This window comes from Passer montanus, unplaced genomic scaffold, assembly GCF_014805655.1.
Source record: "Passer montanus isolate IOZ18808 unplaced genomic scaffold, ASM1480565v1 scaffold98, whole genome shotgun sequence".
NCBI lineage: Eukaryota > Metazoa > Chordata > Aves > Passeriformes > Passeridae > Passer > Passer montanus.
The window spans coordinates 1,498,404-1,519,514 of NW_024375256.1; the positions used below are offsets into that span (position 1 = coordinate 1,498,404).

General features: G+C 64.5%; 4 protein-coding genes across 7 annotated transcripts; 3 read left to right on the plus strand and 1 right to left on the minus strand.

The window, feature by feature from the left end:
* Positions 1 to 134: 134 nt before the first annotated feature.
* CTU2 (cytosolic thiouridylase subunit 2) lies at positions 135 to 4,271 on the minus strand. Of its 2 annotated transcripts, XM_039696537.1 has the most exons (15): positions 4,042 to 4,271; positions 3,747 to 3,821; positions 3,096 to 3,174; positions 2,961 to 3,020; positions 2,804 to 2,864; positions 2,261 to 2,370; positions 1,899 to 2,182; positions 1,688 to 1,823; positions 1,457 to 1,588; positions 1,278 to 1,369; positions 1,110 to 1,201; positions 985 to 1,036; positions 827 to 893; positions 703 to 761; positions 442 to 628 (listed from the first exon to the last, which is right to left on the minus strand). In XM_039696537.1, exons 1-15 carry the CDS (start codon positions 4,119 to 4,121, stop codon positions 589 to 591), a joined length of 1,419 nt encoding a protein of 472 aa, XP_039552471.1. In that variant the 5' UTR covers positions 4,122 to 4,271; the 3' UTR covers positions 442 to 588. The 2 variants fall into 2 exon arrangements, with proteins under 2 accessions (XP_039552470.1, XP_039552471.1); XM_039696536.1 differs by having other exon boundaries at positions 135 to 628; positions 703 to 893.
* A 216-nt stretch (positions 4,272 to 4,487) lies between these two features.
* On the plus strand, positions 4,488 to 12,306 carry RNF166 (ring finger protein 166). Of its 3 annotated transcripts, none has more exons than XM_039696540.1 (6): positions 4,488 to 4,881; positions 5,554 to 5,710; positions 6,641 to 6,753; positions 7,321 to 7,435; positions 8,620 to 8,727; positions 9,330 to 11,248. In XM_039696540.1, the coding sequence occupies exons 1-6, from the start codon at positions 4,820 to 4,822 to the stop codon at positions 9,393 to 9,395; spliced, it is 621 nt and encodes a 206-aa protein (XP_039552474.1). In that variant the 5' UTR covers positions 4,488 to 4,819; the 3' UTR covers positions 9,396 to 11,248. The 3 variants fall into 3 exon arrangements, 2 of the variants coding, with proteins under 2 accessions (XP_039552474.1, XP_039552473.1); XR_005626266.1 differs by lacking the exon at positions 4,488 to 4,881 and adding an exon at positions 12,236 to 12,306 and having other exon boundaries at positions 4,889 to 5,710; positions 9,330 to 9,504; XM_039696539.1 differs by lacking the exon at positions 4,488 to 4,881 and having other exon boundaries at positions 4,889 to 5,710.
* On the plus strand, positions 11,735 to 16,663 carry MVD (mevalonate diphosphate decarboxylase). The gene is made up of 10 exons (XM_039696538.1): positions 11,735 to 11,892; positions 12,236 to 12,306; positions 12,478 to 12,592; positions 13,569 to 13,712; positions 14,278 to 14,477; positions 14,564 to 14,638; positions 14,984 to 15,202; positions 15,281 to 15,396; positions 15,481 to 15,589; positions 16,423 to 16,663. Exons 1-10 carry the CDS (start codon positions 11,823 to 11,825, stop codon positions 16,501 to 16,503), a joined length of 1,200 nt encoding a protein of 399 aa, XP_039552472.1. The 5' UTR covers positions 11,735 to 11,822; the 3' UTR covers positions 16,504 to 16,663.
* Positions 16,664 to 17,138: 475 nt separating this feature from the next.
* Positions 17,139 to 20,401, plus strand: LOC120496262 (cytochrome b-245 light chain). Its single transcript, XM_039696541.1, has 6 exons — positions 17,139 to 17,423; positions 18,382 to 18,451; positions 18,668 to 18,742; positions 18,926 to 19,009; positions 19,115 to 19,196; positions 19,421 to 20,401. The coding sequence occupies exons 1-6, from the start codon at positions 17,366 to 17,368 to the stop codon at positions 19,598 to 19,600; spliced, it is 549 nt and encodes a 182-aa protein (XP_039552475.1). The 5' UTR covers positions 17,139 to 17,365; the 3' UTR covers positions 19,601 to 20,401.
* Positions 20,402 to 21,111: the final 710 nt, after the last annotated feature.

Below are 21,111 nucleotides of genomic sequence, written 5' to 3' on the forward strand. Positions count from 1 at the left end.
TCTGACCTGCACGGACCACGTTGTGCCTTCCCAGGGAGGGGGGACAGGAGGTGGCCCCCCACCACCCACTGGGCAACCCTGGCTGCCAGGTGGGGTTTTGGGGGGTCAAGAGCCAGCCCGTGCCCCCTCCCTGCCGGCCCCAGCCCTGCTCCAGAACCAGGCTGAACTCAAGCAATAGCCCCCCACCCCCAGCTCCAGGATGGGGGTCCTGGGTTGTGGCCCCCCATGTTTGAGGAGGTCTGGCAGCCCCAGTTGGACTTTAGACACTTGTGACTTTGGGTTTGTGTTTTTTTTAATAATTCAAATGTTTTATTTATACAGATACCGAATAAAACAAACTTGAGGCCTCCCTGGCTGACAGGCAGCTGGGGCAGGGAGGTGGGAGGGGACCAGGGACCTGCAGCCCAGCCCCCAATAAATGGGGATGGGGGCTCTCCCTGCCCCTGGCTGGCACAGAAATGGGTTATAAAAGCAGCTGCCTGGGCGTCAGGAGTCCTCACCAAGCTCTGGGGTATCCCTGAGGAGTGGCACCTGCCCCAGCAGTGCCACAGTGCGATGGGGCTGTGTCCCCTGCTGTCCCCAGCCCCTTCAGCTCTCGCTGGCCTCCTGGTTCTGCTCCATCTCAGCTCTGCAGGGCACAGACAGGGGCTGGACACGGCCTCGGGGCTGAGCAGGTGGGGAGGGCCCCCCCAGCCCCGGTACCTGCGGATCCTGCGCTGGCCCTCGGCGCGCACGTAGGGCGGCAGCGTGCCCAGGGGACCCTGCACGAGAGGGGCCGTGAGCCTGGGGACCCCCGAGACCCACCCCCTGCACCCCAAAACCTCACCAGCTCCTTGAAGGTGAGGCGGCAGCTGTAGCACAGCAGGGGGATGTAGGCAGCTTTGCTCTCAACCCTGTGGGACAGGGACGGGGACAGGGACACTCAGCGGTGCCACCCCGGGAGTGGCAGTGGAATCCTGGATTGTCCCCAGCCCACGTGCTCACCCTGCTGCTGGCTCCTCCAAGATCAGCGTGGGCTCCAGAGCCAGCTCCTCCTCTGTAAGAGCCAGGGGGTCACCGAGGGGTGCACGGCTGCTCCCCAAATCCCCCCCAGTGCCCTCCCCACTCACCCCCGTAGGTGTCCAGGCCGCAGAGGCAGAGGAGGCAGCGCTGCCACTCGCTGCTGGCCTTGGCAGGCTCCGGGCTCAGCTTCTCCCCAGTCCTACAGCCAAAACGGGGGTTGTGGGTGCACCCCAATCCCCCCACACCCCCAGTACCCCCCCACGGCCCCCCCGTACCGGTACACGGTGCTGATGGTGGAGGGGAACTCCTCCTGCAGCCCCACCAGGAAGCGCTCGACCAGCCGGTGGATGCTGAGCTTCTCCCGGCGCTGTGGGAACCAACAGGGCAGCTCTGGGGGCCCTGTCCCTGCCTTGGGGACACGCAGCGTGGGCTCCCCACCACGGGACACCCCTACCTTGGTGAAGAGGGGTGGCACGATGACGGTGGGGACGCTGAAGAAGCGGTTGTAGAAGGCGATCTCCTTGGCCGTGTAGTCCCGCATGGGTCTCACCACCATCACGTCACCGTGGCGCTGGTCCGTGAAGCCCTGGGGGTGCAGGGCTGCCAGGGGACTGTGCCACCACCGAGCCACGCCCCCCATGGCATCGTGTCACCCCTCAGGGGTGGGTGCCCGTCCCCAGCTCACCGTGTCCACGGCGAGGAAGGCGCCGCGCCCCAGGGAGAGGTTGGTGAGGAGCTTGATGGCCACGCGCGTCAGGCTGTCACCCATCATCACCTTGGCGTAGCCCCTGTCCCGGGCTGTCTGCACGATCAGGTGCGTCCTGGGGACGAGGTGACAGCACGTCAGAGCCACCCTGCCCGCCTGGCACGGGTGGCAGGCAGGGTCAGTCCCTCACCGCAGCATCTCCAGCAGCTCCTCCCGCGCCGTCGCCGTCGCCGCGGCCTCGAAGCTGCGGAGCAGCTCCTGGGTTTGGGCAGCGCCTGGCAGCCGGGGGGAGCCTGGGGCTCCTGCTGGGCTGCCCGGGGCGCTGTGGCCAGGCAGAGAGCTGCCACTGTCGCCATCCTGCCGCTGCTGCTGGATGAAGTTGTCCACAGCCTCCTTGTAGGAAGGGCCAGACGGGCTGGACGTGCCGGCGCGCTCCGGCCCCGGCTGCAGGATGGACGGGGGCAGCTCCAGAGCCTGCAGGGCAGAGAGGGACACGGGAAGTGTCCAGATGTGTCCCCTCACCTCAGCACCTGCCCCATGTCACCCCAATACCTCCTCCAGGTGGAGCAGGTGGTAGGGGAAGCCGGTGGCCTGCAGCAGGGTCTCCATCTGGGCCAGGGTCTGCTGGCGCTGCTCCGGGCTCTGCCCGCGCACCGCTCCCTCTGGAAGGTGGGGGCAGTGCCAGGGCCGCTGCCACATCCCCAGCCTGCTCCTGGGGCCAGGGTGGCACCTCCCCAGCCCCGGCACAGCACAGGGGACACTGTGCTGGGAGTCGGTAACGGGGCAGGGAGTGGGGCTGGGAACGCACAAGGAATGGGAATGGGGCAGGGAACAGGCAACAAGGCTGGAATGGGGACTGAGGCAGGGAGCTGGCAGTGGGACAGGGGATGGGCAGCTGGACATGGGGCAGGGAGTGGGGTCAGAATGGGCAGCTGGACAAGAGCAGGGGATGGGCAGTTGGACATGGAGCAGAGAATGGGCTGGGAATGGGCAGGGGATGGGCAGGGGATGGGCAGCTGGATATGGAGCAGGGAATGGGCAGGGGATGGGCTGAGAATGGGCAGCTGGACAGGAGCAGCGGCGGGGCTCCCTCACCCTCAACGTAGATGAGGCCGGGGATGAAGCGGAGCCTCTTGGCCGCCTCCCGGCTGAGCCCCTGCAGAGGAGTGGGGTGAGGAGTGGGGTGAGGTTTGGGGTGAGGTTTGGGGTGAGGGGATAACGAGCCGTGCACCCCCCAAGCCCCCCCTCTCACCTCCTGCACCTGCCGGACCATGGCACAGGAGGCCGGGCCCCCCGACACTGCCAGCAGCACCTGTGGGGACAGCAGGGACAGTCACCGGCCCTGGGGCCACCCCTGGGCCCCCGGCCGGGTCCCCCCCGTGGGTACCTTCTCTCCTGGGAAGATGACACGGTTCTTGCCCAGCATGGCACGGAACTTGTGCACGAAGTACTCGCGGAAGCAGTCACTGGGGACACGGGGACTCCTGAGCCACCGCCTGGCTGACACCCCCACACCCCACATCCCCATGCCCCAAAGTCCCCTTGATGTCCCCCACAATGTCCTCAGGCCCCGACATCCCAAAGATCCCCATGAGCCACGTCCCCAAACGTTACTGTCCCCCCCGTGTCCTCAACACAACGTCCCCAAGCCTTGATGTTGCTTGGCCCCCATGTCCCCAAACCTTGAACCCCAGAGATCCACTGTCCCCAGCCCCAGCATCCCAGTGCTCCAGACACAACGTCCCTGAGAACAAATGTCCCCAAGCCCTGATGTCCCCAAGACCCAAAGTTCCCAAGCCTCCATCCTCTGGAGACTCAAAGACCCCAATTTCTGATGTCCTCCACCCCAATGTCCTCAAGCCCCAATGTCCCAAATGTCTGATGTCCCCAAGTCCTTATGCCCCCAATTTCTGATGTCCCCCAGCCCCAATGTCCCAAATTTATGATGTCCCCAAGCCCCACTGTCCCCCAATTTTTGATATCCCCCAATTTCTGGTGTCCCCAAACTCCGATGTCCCCAAACTGCGATGTCCCTCACCGGCAGAAGGGGTCCCCGACGCGGATGACGAGCGCGGCCGTGCCCTGTCCGCACTTCATGCACGTCCGGGGCTGGCTGCGGGGACACGGCCGGTCACCGGCGGCACCGGGACCCGACCCCCGAGCGGGGAGCGGCGCCGAGCGGGAACGGGGGCGGCCCCGGTGCCCGGGCAGCACCAGGGATACCGCGCCGTTACCGGGGGACACCGGCAGCGGGGGATCGGGGGTGGCACGGGAGCACTGCAGGGCCACCGGGGGGTACCGGGGGTGCACTGCAGGCCGGACCGGACTCACACCTGTCTGCCGGGGCGCGGCGGCGCCGCGGAGGTTCCGCGTCCGCCCCGCAGCCGCCTCCGCCACCCTCCATGTCGCACATGGCGGCGCCACTGGGTCCCGGTGGGTCCCGGTGGGTCCCGGTGGGTCCCCGGGGTCCTGCTCGGCCTCGCTCGGCACCGCTCGGCGCCGTTCGGCCCGCACTCGGCCTCGTTCGGGTCCCGCTCGGCGCCGCTCGGCCGCGTTCGGCTCCCGCTCGGCTCCGCTTGGCTGTGTTCGGCTCCGCTCGGCCCGCCCTCGGCGCCGCTCGGCCCGCGCTCGGCTCCGCTCGGCCCGCGCTCGGTCCCGGCGCTGGAGGCGCAGTTCAGCTGCCCCATCTGCCTCGAGGTCTTCCACCGCGCCGTCGGCATCGCGGGCTGCGGCCACACGTGAGACGGGGCCCGGGCGGGGGCGGCGGGGACCCCCGGGGACCCTCGGGCTGAGCCGGGCCCGGGGACGGGCGGGACGCGGGGCTGGGCGCTGTGCCCGGTGAGCCCGGCCGGTGCCGGGGCCCACGGCCCACCCCGGGGTCCCCATCCCACCCCTCCCCTCCCTCAGCTCCCGGACCTGGCCGCTGTCCCCGGGACCCCCCGAGCCCTTCCCGTGCCCCCCCAGCATCCCGGGACCCCCTGATCCCTGTTCCAGCTGATTTTGGGGACGTTCCCCGGGGGCTGGGGCTGTGTTTGGGGCTCCAGCACCGCCTCACCCCTGCTCTTGTGGGGCTGGGGGCGATTCCCGAGCCCCCCACGATGCCCCCTGCCCATGCCCGCTCCCCTGGCAGCCTTTGGGGTGCTTCACTCCGTGTCGGTGCTGAGGAATGCCAGATAACGGGATTGTGGGGACGGGGCTGCTTTGCCTCCTTTGCTGCTGGGGAGCTGGGAATGAGCTGATCCAGGCTCCTGCCTGCCTGGACACCCAGCCCTGCCTCGGGCTGCTCCCAGTTCTCCCAGTAAGGAATCTGCTCCCTGTGAGGCCCGAGGGGTGCCTAGAGCAGAGGCTGGACAGAGCTGAAGGAATAAAATAAATAAAATGTTAAAATCCCTTCAAAGGATGCACCTTGGGCAGCACGAGAGCCCGAGGTGGACTCTGAGTCCCAGATTTTCACACTTCCATAAGATTTGGTCCATTTCCATGTGGGGGTCATTCTCCAATCACAGCTCCACTGATGCAGTCCCATCCTCCCAGTTTGCTCTCCTCCATTCCCTGTTGTTTGCACTTTTTGGGCCTTTTTGTTGTTTGCACTTTTTGGGCTGAAGCTGCAGTGATGTCCTTGGTTCTGGGCTGGAAAAGGATTGTTGTGTGTGCCTGAGCTGTGAGGAGAGCTCTGACACTTTATATGAGTTCAGAGTTATGTACCAGTGCAGTCCAGAGTCTGAAAACACAAAAACCAAAACTGCTAAAGAGCTAGAACCCATCACGTGGGCTTTGGGGGCAGCGGGGTGCCCTGCTGGCACGCTGCCGTGCCCGGGGTGCTCAGGGCCCCCCTGTGCCCCCAGGTTCTGTGGGGAATGCCTGCAGCCCTGCCTGCAGGTGCCCTCCCCGCTGTGCCCGCTCTGCCGCGTGCCCTTCGACCCCAAGAAGGTGGAGAAGGCTTCCAGCGTGGAGAAACAGCTCTCGTCCTACAAGGCTCCCTGCAGAGGCTGCAGCAAGAAGGTAAAGCTGTCCCCAGTGTCCCCAGTGTGCCCGTCCTCCTCTGGAATGTGTCCAGAGAAGGGAACCAGCTGGGGAAGGGTCTGGGGGAGGCTCAGCCTGGAGCAAGGGGAGGCTCAGCCTGGAGAAAAGGAGGCTTGGCCTGGAGAAAAAGGGAGGCTCGGCCTCCTCTGGAATGTCTCCAGAGAAGGGAACCAGCTGGGGGAGGGTCTGGGGGAGGCTCAGCCTGGAGAAAGGGGAGGCTCAGCCTGGAGAAAGGGAGGCTCAGCCTGGAGAAAAGGAGGCTTGGCCTGGAGAAAAAGGGAGGCTCGGCCTGGAGAAAGGGAAGCTCAGCCTGGAGAAAGGGAAGCTCAGCCTGGAAGAAAGGGAGGCTCAGCCTGGAAAAAGGGGAGGCTCAGCCTGCAGAAAAGGAAGCTCATTCTGGAGAAAGGGAGGCTCATTCTGGAGAAAGGGAGGCTTGGCCTGGAGAAAGGAAGCTCAGCCTGGAGAAAAGGGAGGCTCAGCCTGCAGAAAAGGGAGGCTCGGCCTGGAGAAAGGGAGGCTCATTCTGGAGAAAAGGAAGCTCAGCCTGGAGAAAAGGGAGGCTCAGCCTGGAAAAAGGGGAGGCTCAGCCTGCAGAAAAGGAAGCTCATTCTGGAGAAAGGGAGGCTCATTCTGGAGAAAAGGAGGCTCAGGGGACACCTTCTGGCTCTGCACAGAGGGGACATCCAGGGGGGTCTGGCTCTGCTCCCAGGGAACAGGGATGAAACCCCTGGGGATCCCTGCAGCCCCAAATCTCCATCCTACGAGGAAGGACGGGAGGGTGCAGCATTCCCCCTGCTGTGGTTGTGAACCAGAGGTCTCTCCCACCTCAGCTGAGCAAGAGCAGCTCCTGTGCTGGCTCCTGGCAGTGTTCCTGCTCCTCCAGGAGTGTTTGCTGTCCTCCTCCTGCAGGTGACCCTGGCCAAAATGCGCTCCCACGTCTCGTCCTGCGCCAAGGTGCAGGAGCAGATGGCCAACTGCCCCAAGTTTGTTCCTGTTGTCCCCACATCCCAGCCTATTCCCAGGTAGGCCTGTGCCTCGGGCAGGGCAGCGTGGCCCTCCGTGCATGCCCTGCAGTCCAGGTGTGTGTTGTGCCTGTCCCTGGGGGGAGAGCAGCCCCTGTTCCCTCCTGGCACTGCTGGGGTGAGGGATCCACCCAAGCTGGGAGGGGCTGGGCTGGCTCCTGCTGTCACAGAGCTGTGTGTGTTTCTTGTTTTGGTAAGGACCCCTTGTGTGAGGACACGAGGCTTGACTCTGTTTTGATCAGAAGGCTGATTTATTATGTTATATATTATATTAAAATACTACATTAAAACTATGCTAAAAGAACAGAGAGAGTAAAGATGAGAAGTCTACAAAGACAAGAATAGAATAGAATAGAATAGAATAGAATAGAATAGAATAGAATAGAATAGAATAGAATAGAATAGAATAGAATAGAATAGAATAGAATAGAATAGAATAGAATAGTCCTCAGGACAGGAAAAATCCTAGCAGAGGATTTTTCATAAGATATCATGGCTACATGTGTTAGTTTGGGAGGGGTCAGTGCAGCCTGCCCTGGGCTCTGAGCTTGTCCTTGCTCTCCTCAGCAACATTCCCAACCGCTCCACGTTCGTGTGTCCCTACTGCGGGGCACGGAACCTGGACCAGCAGGAGCTGGTGAAGCACTGCATGGAGAACCACAGGAACGACCCCAACAAGGTGGTGAGTGCTGCTGGGGGGTGTGGGACAGCCCTGGAGTCCAGCCACAGCCTGCAGCATCCCAGGCCAGCAGCACAGATGTTTGTGAAGGCACAGCTGTGTTCCAGCTGCCTGAAATCCCTTTGGGAGCGGGGGGTCTGTGTCTGCTTTGAGCTGCCTCCATCCCCCTGTTCCTGCAAACCACGTGCTGGATTGCCTCTCCCTGTCCCCTCTGGGTTGAGCAAGGTGGGGAACTTGGGATCCTGAGCAGAGGAATGGGGAACTTGGGATCCTGAGCACAGGAATGGGGAACTTGGGATCCTGAGCAGAGAAATGGGGAGCTTGGGATCCTGAGCAGAGGAATGGGGAACTTGGGATCCTCAGCACAGGAATGGGGAACTTGGAATCTTCAGCAGAGGAATGGGGAGCTTGGGATCCTGAGCACAGGAATGGGGAGCTTGGGATCTTCATCCCAGGAATGGGGAGCTTGGGATCTTCAGCACAGGAATGGGGAGCTCGGGATCTTCAGCACAGGAATGGGGAGCTTGGGATCCTGAGCACAGGAATGGGGAGCTTGGGATCCTCAGCACAGGAATGGGGAGCTTGGGATCTTCATCCCAGGAATGGGGAACTCGGGATCCTCAGCACAGGAATGGGGAGCTTGGGATCCTCAGCACAGGAAGGACCTGGAGCTGCTGGAGCAATTCCAGAGGGGATCACCAAGGGGATCAGAGGGGTCGAGTAGCTCTGCCATGAGGAGAGGCTGAGAAAATTTGGATTGTTCAGCCTGGGAAAGAGAAGCTTCAGGGAGACCTAATTGTGGCCTTCCAGGACCTTCAGGAAAGGTGGAGAGAGGATACTGACAATGGCCTGGAGGGACAGGACGAGGGGGAATGGATCCAAACTGCCAGAGACTTGGTTTGGGTTGGGTATCAGGGTGAAATCCTTCCCTGTGAGGGTGGGCAGGCCCTGGCACAGGTGCCCAGAGCAGCTGTGGCTGCCCCTGGATCCCTGGCAGTGCCCAGGGCCGGGCTGGATGGGGCTGGAGCCTGTCAGAGGAGGGGCACACACCACTCAGCTCTCTGGGAGGTCCTGTGCAGTGCCACCATCCCGTGTCCCTGTCCCCATGCCAGAGGAGGGGCACACACCACTCAGCTCTCTGGGAGGTCCCTGTGCAGTGCCACCATCCCGTGTCCCTGTCCCCACAGGTGTGCCCGGTGTGCTCGGCCATGCCCTGGGGGGACCCCAGCTACAAGAGTGCCAACTTCCTGCAGCACCTGCTCCACAGGCACAAGTTCTCCTACGACACCTTCGTGGTGAGTCTGACCCTGAGCCAAAACAGGGCCACCCCCTCCCTGTGTTCTGTGCCAGGGGGTGAAACCAGCCCTGCACAGGGCACACGTGTCCCCCTCATGAGACCCCACACCCACCAAGAGGAGAGGGGATTGTTCCTGCTCTCCACAAAATGGGTTTTTCCATGGAGCTCTTCCCCTGAGGAATTGTAACACAAAGGCCCTTTTCTTGGAGGTTTTGGCAGGGGGTGGGACCAGCCCTGCTCCAGGGTTGCTGCACATGGGGGGTCCCTGACCCCTCCTGTGTGGGGGGCACTTGTGATGGCTCAGCCTTGGCCTCAGGGGGCTGTTCCCATCCTGCTTTCATTGGAGAGATGTCAGGGAAAAGAACCTCCAGGCGTTTCCAGAGGAATCCCAGCCCAGAGCTCTGCAAAACCCCCTGGCCTTGCTAGAAAGCTTCACCCTTGTGTGGGCAGGCTCATCCCTCCTGGCAGCTGTGAGATCCAGGCAGGAGAGGGGTGTGGGCACAGAGGACACCGGGAAGAGCAGGGGTGCCACTCCTGGCACACGTGGCACAGCGTGCCCTGGCTGTGCCAGCCCTCCTGAGCTGCTGCTTTGCCTTCCAGGATTACAACATCGACGAGGAGGCAGCGCTGCAGGCAGCCCTGGCTCTGTCCCTCTCTGAGAACTGAGGCTGATCCCTCTCCCTGCCCTGGCTCCTTCTGCACACTCCAGGAACCCTCTGGAGCCCCACTGCAATTCCCACCTTGTTGAAGAAGGTGGAGCCTCTTCAGTGTCACAGTGAGTGAGCAGAGAGCTCTGGAGCAGGGCTGGGATCAGTCCTTGGGCTGGCATTAATATCCGTGTTGGGAGCATAGCCCCGTGTCCAGATCTATTTATTGTTAGATGCTTTTTGGCACGCTCCTCCCTGCTCTCTGTTGCAGCAGAATAGGTACCTGAAACTGATAGATTGACCCTCATTTGGGACTGCAATCAGCCACATCCTTTTAAAAAGGAGGAAGGCAGCACGGAGCAGCTTTTTTTAAACTCTCCAAGGATTTTTCTAGAGATGTCAGGCTGTCCTGACCCCCGTGCTGGAGGCTGGAGCTGCCTCCTTCACCTGAATCCCAGCATGAGACTGAAGAGTGGTTCAGAGGAGCCCTGGAGGATGGCATCCAGCATCCAGGGAACCTCCCCTTCCTCGTTTTGTACCTGCTCTTGGGACACCAAACCCTTGCCTTTTTCTACACGGAGCAGCACGGAGCCTTTTCCACCTTTTCTAGAGTTGCTCTAGAAGCTGCTCCCCTTCACTCTGCAATACCTGCCACCTGGGACAAGAGTATTTTTATGGAACATTATTAAGAAAGTTTATTTTTTACACAGATAACCCAAGCAAACGAAGATGTGGGTTGGGAATGGGGCGGGGGCAGGAGCTGGATCCCGCAGCGGGTCGGACTCTGGGCTGGGGGGAAGTGCAGGGATCTTTCTGGGCCTCTCCCTTCCCTCAGCAGAGTTGTGAGCAGGCAGGGTGGTGGGGTGGGATCCAGGGGCTGGTTGTCCATGCAGGATCCCAGCCCCGAGCTCCTGTTCCCCCAGAAATCAGGGAGTGCCTCTCCCTGTGGGAATCCCTCCCTGGGAAGGGGGCACTGCTCCACAGCAGCCTGGTGAGCCCTTCCCCCTGCCCCTTGCTCTCAGCCCTGCCTGCTGCTGCTGGAGTTGGCTCTGCAGGGCTGGGAGAGGCTGGGAGGGAGATGGCAGCAGCCACGGGGTGAGCCCTGAGCGAGGGGGTGACTCCCTGCAGGATCTGCAGGGTGGGAGAGGCCCCCCCTGCATCTCCCTGCTCAGAGGATTCCTGAGCTTTACCAAAACCCGGCTCCAGCTCTGCTCTAGCAATACTGCCTTGGGGTTGTTTTGGTTTCACACTAGGGGTGATTTTGGGCTCTGCAGCCCTGCGAGGAGCGTGCAGGGAGCCCTGAGCCCCCCTGGCAGGGCAGGGAGAGGGGTGGCACCTTCTCTGCCCAGCGCTGCTGCCTCCTGGGGGTGTTCCTGTGGGATGGGAGAGCACTGGCACCTTCCAGGAGGAGCCCAGGGGCATTTCCCTGTCCTGTGCTCAGCTGGGACCCTCAGCAGCTGGAGCAGCCTCCGTGCTGTTGGGCCAGCACCCTTAACCTCGGCCTCCTTCCCTCTCTCCTGCTCCTTTTTGCCCCACAGAGACAGAGCAGGGGCAGCAAGAGCTGCTTTTGTAAAGCACTTTAAGGCCCTGGGTGTGAGGGGCCACACCAGGCCGTGCCAGGGATCCCCCCCTGTGCCAGGGATCCCCCCCTGTGCCAGGGATCCCCCCTGTGCCAGGGATCCCTCCCTGTGCCAGGGATCCTCCCTGTGCCCTGGATCCATGGATCCCCCTGGCCGTGCCCACCAGTGCATCACCCGCCACTTTTTTGCATAATTAGAACTTTTAACGAGCCGTCCTGTTTTTTGAAGAGGAATTAACTCGATGACGTTATTTGTAGCAAACCATTTTTCTCAATAAAGGCAGTTTCATCCACGCGTGGCCTCTGTTGGGGGGAAGCACTGCAGGGATACTGGGAGCACTGGGATGCTGGGGCTCTGGGATACTGGGAGCACTGGGATACAGTGGCCCTGAAGGCTGTGGGAGCACTCAGGGAGCACTGGGGCCATTTGGAGCACTGGGAATATTTGGATATTTGGATATTTATTTGGATATTTGGGGTGTGGAGGTGACCAGGAGTGCGGGAGTACTGGAGCTGTACTGGGGACACTGGGTAGCACTGGGGCAGTGGGCTGCTGGGGCCTGAGCGGTACCGGGAGCAGAACCGGGCGGGTATCGGGAGCAGAACCGGGAATGGTACCGGGAGCACCGGGACGGTACCGGAGGCACCGGGAGCCTCTGCGCATGCGCAGGTCTTGCCCAATTCAAAAATGGCGCCCCGCAGGCCCAGCCCAGCCCGCTCGGGGGGCGGGGCCACCCGTGGTCCGATCGCTCCTATTGGCTCTTGGGAACCGTGTGCTGCGGTCTTGACCAATGGCGAGGAGGGACCGGCCGCAGGCCACGGTCACGTGCGTGGCGCGGGGGCGGGGCCTGAGCGCGGCCGGCAGCGATGGCGGCGGAGCGCGGGCTGGCCATGGCGACCTGCACGGCCCCCGTGAACATCGCCGTGATCAAGTACTGTGAGTGCCGGGACGCGGCCGGGCGGGCTGGGCTCCTCCGGGGCACGGGCTGGGCTGGGTGTGCCGGGCCGGGCTGTGCTGCACCGTGTCCCGGCTTGCCGTGCCGTGCCGTGCCGTGCCAAGCGCTGTTATGCCATGCTTTGCTCTGTGTCCATCAGTGCCATGCCGCTCCTATCCATGCCATGCCATTCCGAGCCGTGCCATGCCGTACTAGGCGCTGTCATGCCACGCTTTGCTGGTGCTGTCAAACTTCCATGCCGTTCTTAGCCGTGCCATGCCATTCCTAGCCCTGCTGCGCTCTTCCGTGCCATTCCAAGCCGTGCCATGCCGTGCTCTCTTGCAGGGGGCAAGCGAGACACCGACCTCATCCTGCCCATCAACTCCTCCCTGAGCGTGACCCTGCACCAGGACCAGGTGGGTCAGCACCAGGACCAGGTTTAGGATCAGGATCAGGACAGGTTTAGGACCAGGACCAGGTTTAGGATCAGGATCAGGACAGGTTTAGGACCAGGACCAGGTTTAGGATCAGCACCAGGACCAGGTTTAGGACCAGCCCCCAGGGTGCTGATCCCTCTCTCCCCACAGCTCAAGACCACCACGACGGCGGCCGCCAGCCGGGATTTCACGGAGGACCGGCTGTGGCTCAACGGGAAGGAGGTGGACGTGGGGCACCCGCGGGTCCAGGCCTGTCTGCGCGAGGGTGAGTGTCCCCTGCCGGGGGTGTCCCTGCTGTCCCTGTCCCTGTTGTCCCCTGTCCCTGCTGTCCCTGTCCCTGCTGTGCCCTGACCCTGCTGTCCACACTGTCCGTGGTGTCCCTGTCCCTGCTGTCCCCACTGTCCTTGACCCCACTGTCCCTGGTGTTCCTGACCCTGCTGTCCCTGTCTCCACTGTCCCTGACCCTGCTGTCCCTGCTGTCCCTGTCCCTGTCCCCGCTGTCCCTGTCCCCGCTGTCCCTGCTGTCCATGTCCCTGGTGTCGCTGTCCCCGCTGTCCTCACCATCCCTGTCCCCGCCGTCCCTGACCTGCTGTCCCTGTCCCGGCTGTCCCTGTCCCTGCTGTCCCCGTGTCCCTGTCCCCGTGTCCCTGGGTGTCCCTGCTGTCCCTGTCCCTGCTGTCCCTGTCCCTGCTGTCCCCTGTCCCTGATGTCCCCTGTCCCTGCTGTCCCCGCTGTCCTTGACCCCACTGTCCCTGGTGTTCCTGACCCTGCTGTCCCTGGTGTTCCTATCCCCAGTGTCCCTGTCCCTGCTGTCCCCAACCCCGCTGTCCCCAGTGTCTTGTCCACGCTCTCCCTGCTGTCCCTGACCCTGGTGTCCCTGTGTCCAGTGTCCCTGTCCCTGCTGTCCCCACCATCCCTGTCCCCGCTGTCCCTGACCCACTGTCCCTGTCCCGGCTGTCCCTGTCCCTGCTGTCCCCGTGTCCCTGACCCGCTGTCCCTGTCCCCACTGTCCCTGACCCTGCTGTCCCCTGACCCCACTGTCCCCGGTGTCCCTGTCCCCGCTGTCCCTGTCCCTGCTGTCCCCGTGTCCCTGACCCCGCTGTCCTTGTCCCCGTGTCCCTGTCCCCACTGTCCCTGTCCCTGCTGTCCCCTGACCCCACTGTCCCCGCTGTCCCTGTCCCCGTGTCCCTGTCCCCGTGTCCCTGTCCCCGTCCCCGTGTCCCTGACCCTGTGTCCCGCAGTGCGGCGCCTGGCGCGGAAGCGCCGTGGGGGCGCTGAGGACGCGGCCGCGCTCAGCCTCTCCTACAAGATCCACATCGCCTCCGAGAACAACTTCCCCACGGCCGCCGGGCTCGCCTCCTCCGCCGCCGGCTACGCCTGCCTCGGTGTGTCCCCGGTCCCCGGCTGTCCCCTGCTGGGCTGGGAGGGCTGACAGCGCTGTCCCCTTGCTGCGACCTGTCCCCTGCCTGCGGCGGTGTGGCCTGGAGGGCGCTGGGAGGGGTGACAGGGCTGTCCCCTCTGACTGTGCTCTGGCTGGCTTGGCTCTGTGGTGGGAGCAGGAGAGGTGACAGGGCTGTCCCCCCTGCCTGTCCCCTCTGTGCTCTGGCTGTCCTAGCTCTGTGGTGGCAGCAGGAGGGGTGACAGGGCTGTCCCCCCGCCTGTCCCCTCAGTGTCAGCACTGGCCCAGCTCTGGCAGCAGCAGGAGGGGTGACAGGGCTGTCCCCCCCGCCTGTCCCTGTGCTGTCAGTGCTGGCCCAGCTCTGTGGTGGCAGCAGGAGGGGTGACAGGGCTGTCCCCTCTGACTGTGCTCTGGCTGGCTTGGCTCTGTGGTGGGAGCAGGAGAGGTGACAGGGCTGTCCCCCCTGCCTGTCCCCTCTGTGCTCTGGCTGTCCTAGCTCTGTGGTGGCAGCAGGAGGGGTGACAGGGCTGTCCCCCCGCCTGTCCCCGCAGTGTCGGCGCTGGCCCGGCTCTACGGGCTGCAGGAGGAGCTGTCCGAGGTGGCGCGGCGGGGCTCGGGCAGCGCCTGCCGCAGCATGTTCGGGGGCTTCGTGCAGTGGCAGCGCGGGGAGCGCCCCGATGGCACCGACAGCCTGGCCCTCCAGGTGGCCCCCGAGACGCACTGGCCGGAGCTCCGCGTCCTCGTCCTGGTGGTGAGGGGCTGGCAGGGGGGTTTGGGTGGGATGTGGGGCGTGGGGGGCTCAGGAGGGGCCGTGTCCCAGTGGCTGTGTCCCCCCAGGTCAGTGGGGAGAAGAAGCCGGTGGGCAGCACGGCGGGCATGCAGACCAGTGTGGAGACCAGTCCCCTGCTGAAGGTAGGGGGACAAGGGACTCGTCCTGCCCAGGCAGGGACAGGGTCCCCTTTCCCTTGGAATGGGGCTGGAGGGTGTGCAGTGACACCCACAGCGTCGTGGTGCTGTGGGTGTCACCAGATTTGGGGGACAGTGACCTTCCTCCTGTGGGTATCCCTAAATTCAGGGTGACAACCCACCCGTTGTGGATGTCACCAAACTGGGGTAACCGTGACCCTCCTGCCATGGGTGTCACTAAACCACAGTGGCCACACACCCTGCCTGCTGTGGTTGTCACCGATTTGGGGTGACCCTGACCCCCCTGCCATGGGTGTCACTGGGCTGATGGTGCCCCCCGTGCCGTGGCAGCACCGGGCAGAGGTGGTGGTCCCCGAGCGCCTGGCCCAGATGATGCAGCACATCCGTGACCGTGACTTTGAGGGCTTTGGCCAGCTGGCCATGAGGGACAGCAACCAGTTCCACGCCACCTGCCTCGACACCTTCCCGCCCATCTTCTACCTGACGGACGTGTCGCGCCACATCATCGCGCTGGCGCACCGCTACAACGCCCACCACGGCCACACCAAGGTACCCGCGGGGCCCCGGGGGCTGCCACGCCGCCGTGGCCCTTGCCCGGGTCCCCACGTCCCCACTGTGCCCCCACAGGTCGCCTACACCTTCGACGCCGGCCCCAACGCCGTCATCTTCGCGCTGGCCGACACCGTGGCCGAGTTCGTGGAGGTGGTGAGGCGCAGCTTCCCCCCCGCCACCAACGGGGACCAGTAAGGGAGCCCCGCTGCTTCCCGGGGGGCTGGGGGGGCTGGGGACGCTGGGGACAGGGGCACTGAGCGCTGGCCGTGCCGCAGGTTTGTGCGGGGGCTGCCCGTGGGCCCGGCCGCGCTGCCGCGGGAGCTGGAGGGCGCCGTGCTGGCCGAGCCCGTGCCCGGGGCTGTGCACTACATCCTGCACACCAAGGTGAGCCGGGTCACCGGGGGGGACACGGCCTCTCGGGGGGGTCTGACCCCATCCCTGGCCCCCAGGGGTGTCCAGGAGCCCGTAACTGTGCCCAGTTCCCAGGGGTGTGTGTGGTGCCTGTCCCCATCCCCAGGGATGTCCATGGGACCCCATCCCACTCCCCATCCCCAGGTGGGTGTGCAGGGCCCTGTCCCCATCCTCAGGGCTTTGTGTGGGACCCCATCCCTGTCCCAATTCCCGGGGAGGTGTGTAGGGCCCTGTTTCCATCCCCAGGGGTGTCCAGGAGCCTGTAACCGTCCCTGTCCCCAGGGTGGTGTGTGGGACCCCCATACCTGTCCCAATTCTCAGGGGAGTGTGTAGGGCCTTGTCCCCATCCCTAGGGCTTTGTGGGACCCCATCCCTGTCCCCTTCCCCAGGGTGTTGTCCAGGACCCCATCCCTGTCCCCAGCCCTGGAGGGGTGTGTAGGACCCTGTCCCCATCCCCAGGGCTTTGTGTGGGACCCCATCCCTGTCCCCAGTCCCAGGAGTGTCCAGGACCCCATCCCTGTCCCAGTTCCTGGGGGTATGTGTAGGGCCCTGTCCCCATCCCCAGGGCTTTGTGTGGGACCCCATCCTTGTCCCCAGCCCTGGAGGGGTGTGTAGGGCCCTGTCCCCATCCCCAGGGTGGTGTGTGGGACCCCATCCTTGTCCCCAGTCCCAGGAGGGTGTGTAGGGCCCTGTCCCCATCCCCAGTGGGGTGTCCAGATCCCCATTTCTGGACACATTCCCACTGGGGTGACCTTTTGGGGTCCGTGGGGCTCCCCGGTGTCCCTGAGCCGTGTCCTGCCCCACAGGCTGGCCCCGGTCCCCAGCTCGTGGATGACCCCAGCCAGCACCTCCTGGGCCCGGATGGGCTGCCCCGGAGCCGGGCCTGACCCCGGGGACACTCGGGGACACACCAGGGGACGCTGCTGGTGCCACAGCGGGGCTCAGCACCCTGAGCCAGGCCTGCTGCAAAGCTGTCCCCAGCCCTGGCGCAGGCTGTCACCCCGGGGCTGCTTTTTAATCTTTTGTAAGGAAATAGAGTTCCTGGTTCCAGTGCTGTTTGGGGTGTGGGCTCTGTGTGTGGGGCTGGGGGGGACAGGAGATGGGGACAGTCCCTGGGCTGGTCCTGTTCCTCCACACGGCCCTGTCACCCCACATGACCCCTGTGTCCCTTGTGGGACATCTCCTGTCCCGTGTGCCCCCACACTGTCACTGATCCTGTCCTTCCACACTGCCCCTGTCCCTGGCAGGGCTGGTCCTGTCCCCATCCCTGCGCTGTCCCCGCTGCTGGCACGGGTCCTGTCCCCATCCCTGCGATGTCCCCGCTGCTGGCACGGGTCCTGTGCCGCGCACGGCCCCCGTTGTCCCGGGGCTGGCCCTGTCGCTCCATGCCATCCCTGTCACCGCCGTGTCCCGTGGCCCCGGGTCGGTGCCGTGTCCCCAAGGAGGCGTGGCTAATGCATTTGGGCGTGGCGTATTAGAGGGGGTGTGGTCACTGCGAAGGAGGCGTGGCCTGTGCTGGTAACGCCCCACCCGCCTTCCGGGTCGGGACGGGCGGAGCGGAGCCGAACCGGGACGGGCCGGGCCCACCGGGAGCAGCCGGAAAAAGCGAAGCAGAACGGGCCGAACCGGGCCGAGCCGAACCCGACCGGGCTGAGCCGAACCGGACCGGGCCGGGAGCAGCCGAGGGCGCTCGGGCCGAGCCGAGCGGAGGCGGGAGCAGCCGAGGCGCTCGGTCGGGCCGAGCGGGCCATGGGGCAGATCGAGTGGGCCATGTGGGCGAACGAGCAGGCGCTGGCCGCCGGGCTCAGTGAGTGCGGGGCACGGGGCTTTGGGGCACCCGGGCACTCCGGAAAACCCCCGGGCTCTGAGGGGAGTGAGCGCCCCGCGGGCTGGGCGTGCCGAGCCCCGCCGGAGGGGATTGGGGTCCCGGTCCCGCCGGGCTGAGGGAAGTCCCGGCCCAGCGGGGCTGGAGCCTCCGCTTCCTCCTTCTCTCTTCCTCCTCTGCCCTCTCTCCCTCGGTTCCCTCCTCTCCTCTTCCTCTTGCTCCGGCCGCGAGGTCAAAAAGCTCCCGCGGGGCCCTGGAGTTCCCAAACCCGGGGGTGCCGGGGCCGGGACCCCGAGCCCCGCCCTGGGCCCTGAGCCGGGTCCCCAGGGCCACAACCCGCGTTCGGGGTTGGGGCGCATGGCCTGAGCTCCGGGCTGTGTCTGGGGTTTGGGAGCTGCACCCCAGGCTGGGGGGTTGTGTCCCGGGTTTGGGGAACTGTATCCCGGGTTTGGAGGGTTGTGTCCTGGGTTTGGGGGTTTGTGTCCAGGTTTGGGGATTGTATCCCGGTTTGGGGGCTATATCCAGGTTTTGGGGGGTTGTATCCCGTTTTGGGGATTTGTATCCCGGTTTGGGGGTGTGTCTTGGTTTGGGTGTTGTATCCCGGGCTGGGGCTGTATCCCGGTTTGGGTGTTGTATCCCGGGCTGGGGCTGTATCCCGGTTTGTGGGGCTGTATCCCGGTTTGTGGGGCTGTATCCCGGTTTGGGTGTTATATCCCGGGCTGGGGGTGTATCCCGGGCTGGGGTTGTATCCCTGTTTGGATGTTATATCCCGGGCTGGGGGTGTATCCCGGTTTGGGGTGTTGTATCCCGGTTTGTGGGGCTGTATCCCGGGCTGGGGGTGTATCCCGGGCTGGGGCTGTATCCCGGTTTGGGTGTTGTATCCCGGGCTGGGGCCGGTGGCCCGGCCCGGTGTGACGCTCCATGCCGCCTGTTCCCGCAGTCCTGCTGACGGGCGGCATCGTGGCCGTGGCGGGGCAGTTCAAGGGCTGGTACTTCGCCGCGTACTCCATGTATCCTTCCCGACAGCATTCCCGGGGCTGGGCTGCGGCAAAACACAAAACACAGCCCGACGGGGCTGGGAGGCATGGCCGGGGAGGGGTCGCATCCTCACCCCCCGCCCTGCTGCAGCTGTGCGTGCCCTGCCCCGCACAGCCCGCTTTTGGGGCGCGGGTCGCTCCTTGGGGCCGTTCCCGGTCCCATCCCGCCTTTCCTTGACGCCCCGGCAGCGCGGCAGGAGTCCTGGTGTGCCTGCTCGAGTATCCCAGGAGCAAACGCAAAAAGGGCTCCACCATGGAGAGGTGGTGAGTGCTGTGCCCCCCCTAGGGTCCTGTGTCACCCCTGGGGGTCCTGTGCCCCCAAACACAGGGATGTGGGAGCACGGGTGGGTTCCTCGGGGTGATCCTTGCAGAGATGGGGCTCCCTGGAGGCTGGCTGTCCCCTGAGGGTGGGGACAGCCCCAGTGAGCCCCTGCTGTCCCCCTGCAGTGGCCAGAAGTACCTGACAGCCGTGGTGAAGCTCCTGGGGCCCCTCACCAGGAATTATTACATCCGAGCTGTGCTCCATGCTGCGTGAGTGGGGTGCAGGGTCAGGGCTGGGGCCCCCGAGTGGGGTGCAGGGTCAGGACTGGGGCTGGGGCCCCCTGGCTCCCTCTGAACACCGAATCTCTGTCACAGCCTGGCTGTCCCTGCTGGATTCCTCCTCTCCACCATCCTGGGCACTGTCTGCCTGGGCATTGCCAGTGGCATCTACCTGCTGGTGAGTGCAGAGGGGACTTTGTGGGGCTGGGAGGGTGAAGCCACCCCTAAACCCACGTGCCAGTGCTCCCATGTGAATTCCAGCAGCATTCCCAGCCTGTCCTGATCAGGGTGTGCAGGGGTCACATCCTCCTCCCCGCACCCCGGTCCCCCTGTGCTTTCCCTGCCCCCAGCAGCCCCTTTTTGGGGTGGGGGTTGTTCCTTGGCACTGTCCCGATCCCACAGGCTGCAGTTCGAGGGGAGGAGTGGAGACCCATCGAGCAGAAGCCCCGGGAGAGGCCACAAGTGGGGGGCACCATCAAGCAGCCCCCCAGCAACCCGCCGCCCCGGCCCCCTCCCGACGCCCGCAGGAAGCAGCCGGAGCTGGGGGGGCAGGTGAACCCCATCCCCGTGGAGGTGGAATAATGGGGGGTCCTCCTGCCCTGCCCTGCTCCTGCTCCTGCTTCCCAGCTGCTCCTGGCTCTGCTGCAGCCGTCGGGCTCCTGGGGCTCCCCAGAACCCCGGGGGTGCTGAGCTGCTTGCTGTGGGTCCCCAGCTCCTGGTGATGCTCAGATCCTTGGGATCATCAGCTCCCCTGGGCTTCCCAAGGGATTCCCAAATCCCCAGTGATGCTCTGGGGTCCCCAGCTCTCCTGGGGATCCCCAAATCCCCAGCTCCTTGTAGGATATCCCTGTAGGATCTCCATCTCATGGGGTTCCCCAAATCCCCTAAGATGCTCGGCTCCCAAATTCCCAGTGATGTGATGCTCCCTGTGGGGTTTCCAGCCCTCAGGGACTTCCCAACTTCTGGACAGTCCCAAATCCCTGGACCTGCTCAACTTCCTATGGGGTCTCCAGCTCCCAGGAGCTCCCCAGCTCCTGGACCTCCCCAAATCCCCAATAATGTTCAGCTTCTTGTGGGGTCTGCAGCCCCCAAGGCCTTCCCAAGGATTCCCCAAATCCTTGGGGATTCTCAGCTCCCTGTGAGTCTCCTGCTTCCAGGGGCTCCTCAGCTCCTGGGAAATCCCAAATTCCTGGGCATGCTCAGCTCCCTGAGGGTCCCAGCTCTCCAAGCACCCCCCAGTTCCCTGGGGGATCCCCAAATCCCTGTGGAACTCCATCTCTCAGGGAATCCCCAGCTCCGGGGGGGATCAGGCAGCTCTGCTCCCGCTCTCCCTGGTCTTTGTCATTTCTGCAGTTGCTGTTGCAATAAAAAGTGGGAAAGGCACCGGCTGCCCCTGCCTCCTGCTCCAGGGGGACTCCTCCCAGTCCTGCCCTGCTCCTGGGGGCTGCGACAGGACTGGGGAGGTGTTTTGGGGACAATCGGTGCAGTTACGGGCAAATCCAGGATGCAGATGTGCAGAGTATGGCCACGGCAGGGTCCCCTCCCAAAATCCTTGTGGGGTGGAACTGGGAGGGCCCCAAAGGAGCCCCCAAAACCTGGGATAACCCCCAGCAGGGAAATGTGGGGAGCATTTCCCTTCCCTCTGCTGCAAATTCCCCGGTGTGCTGTGGGTGCCAAATCCTCGATCCCACTGGGATCAGCAGCTGCTCCAGGCCCCCTCTGCCCCCTCCCCACACAGACCCTGCCCCCCGAGGGGCTGCAGGTGGCCCAGGGTCCCCCGAGGAGCTGCCAGCACAGGTGGAATGGCCCTGGCAGGTGGCACCAGCTCCGTGGGATGTGGTGCCCGGGGGCAGAGCCGTGGGAAAGGTGTGGGTGTCGGGGTGCCAGGGCTGGGTCCCCCCGGGGCTGGGGGTGTGGGGCACCCCCGTGCCCTGCCGCCCTCCCCAGCACCTCCCAGTTCAGCGTGCCCTGCTGCACTGGTGCTCTGCCCACCCTGCAGGGACTCAGGGGTGTCCCACAGCTGGCACTGCCCGTGGATGTCCCTCTGTCCCTGTGCCCCAATTCCCCACATCCCAGTGCCCTGGCTGGGAACA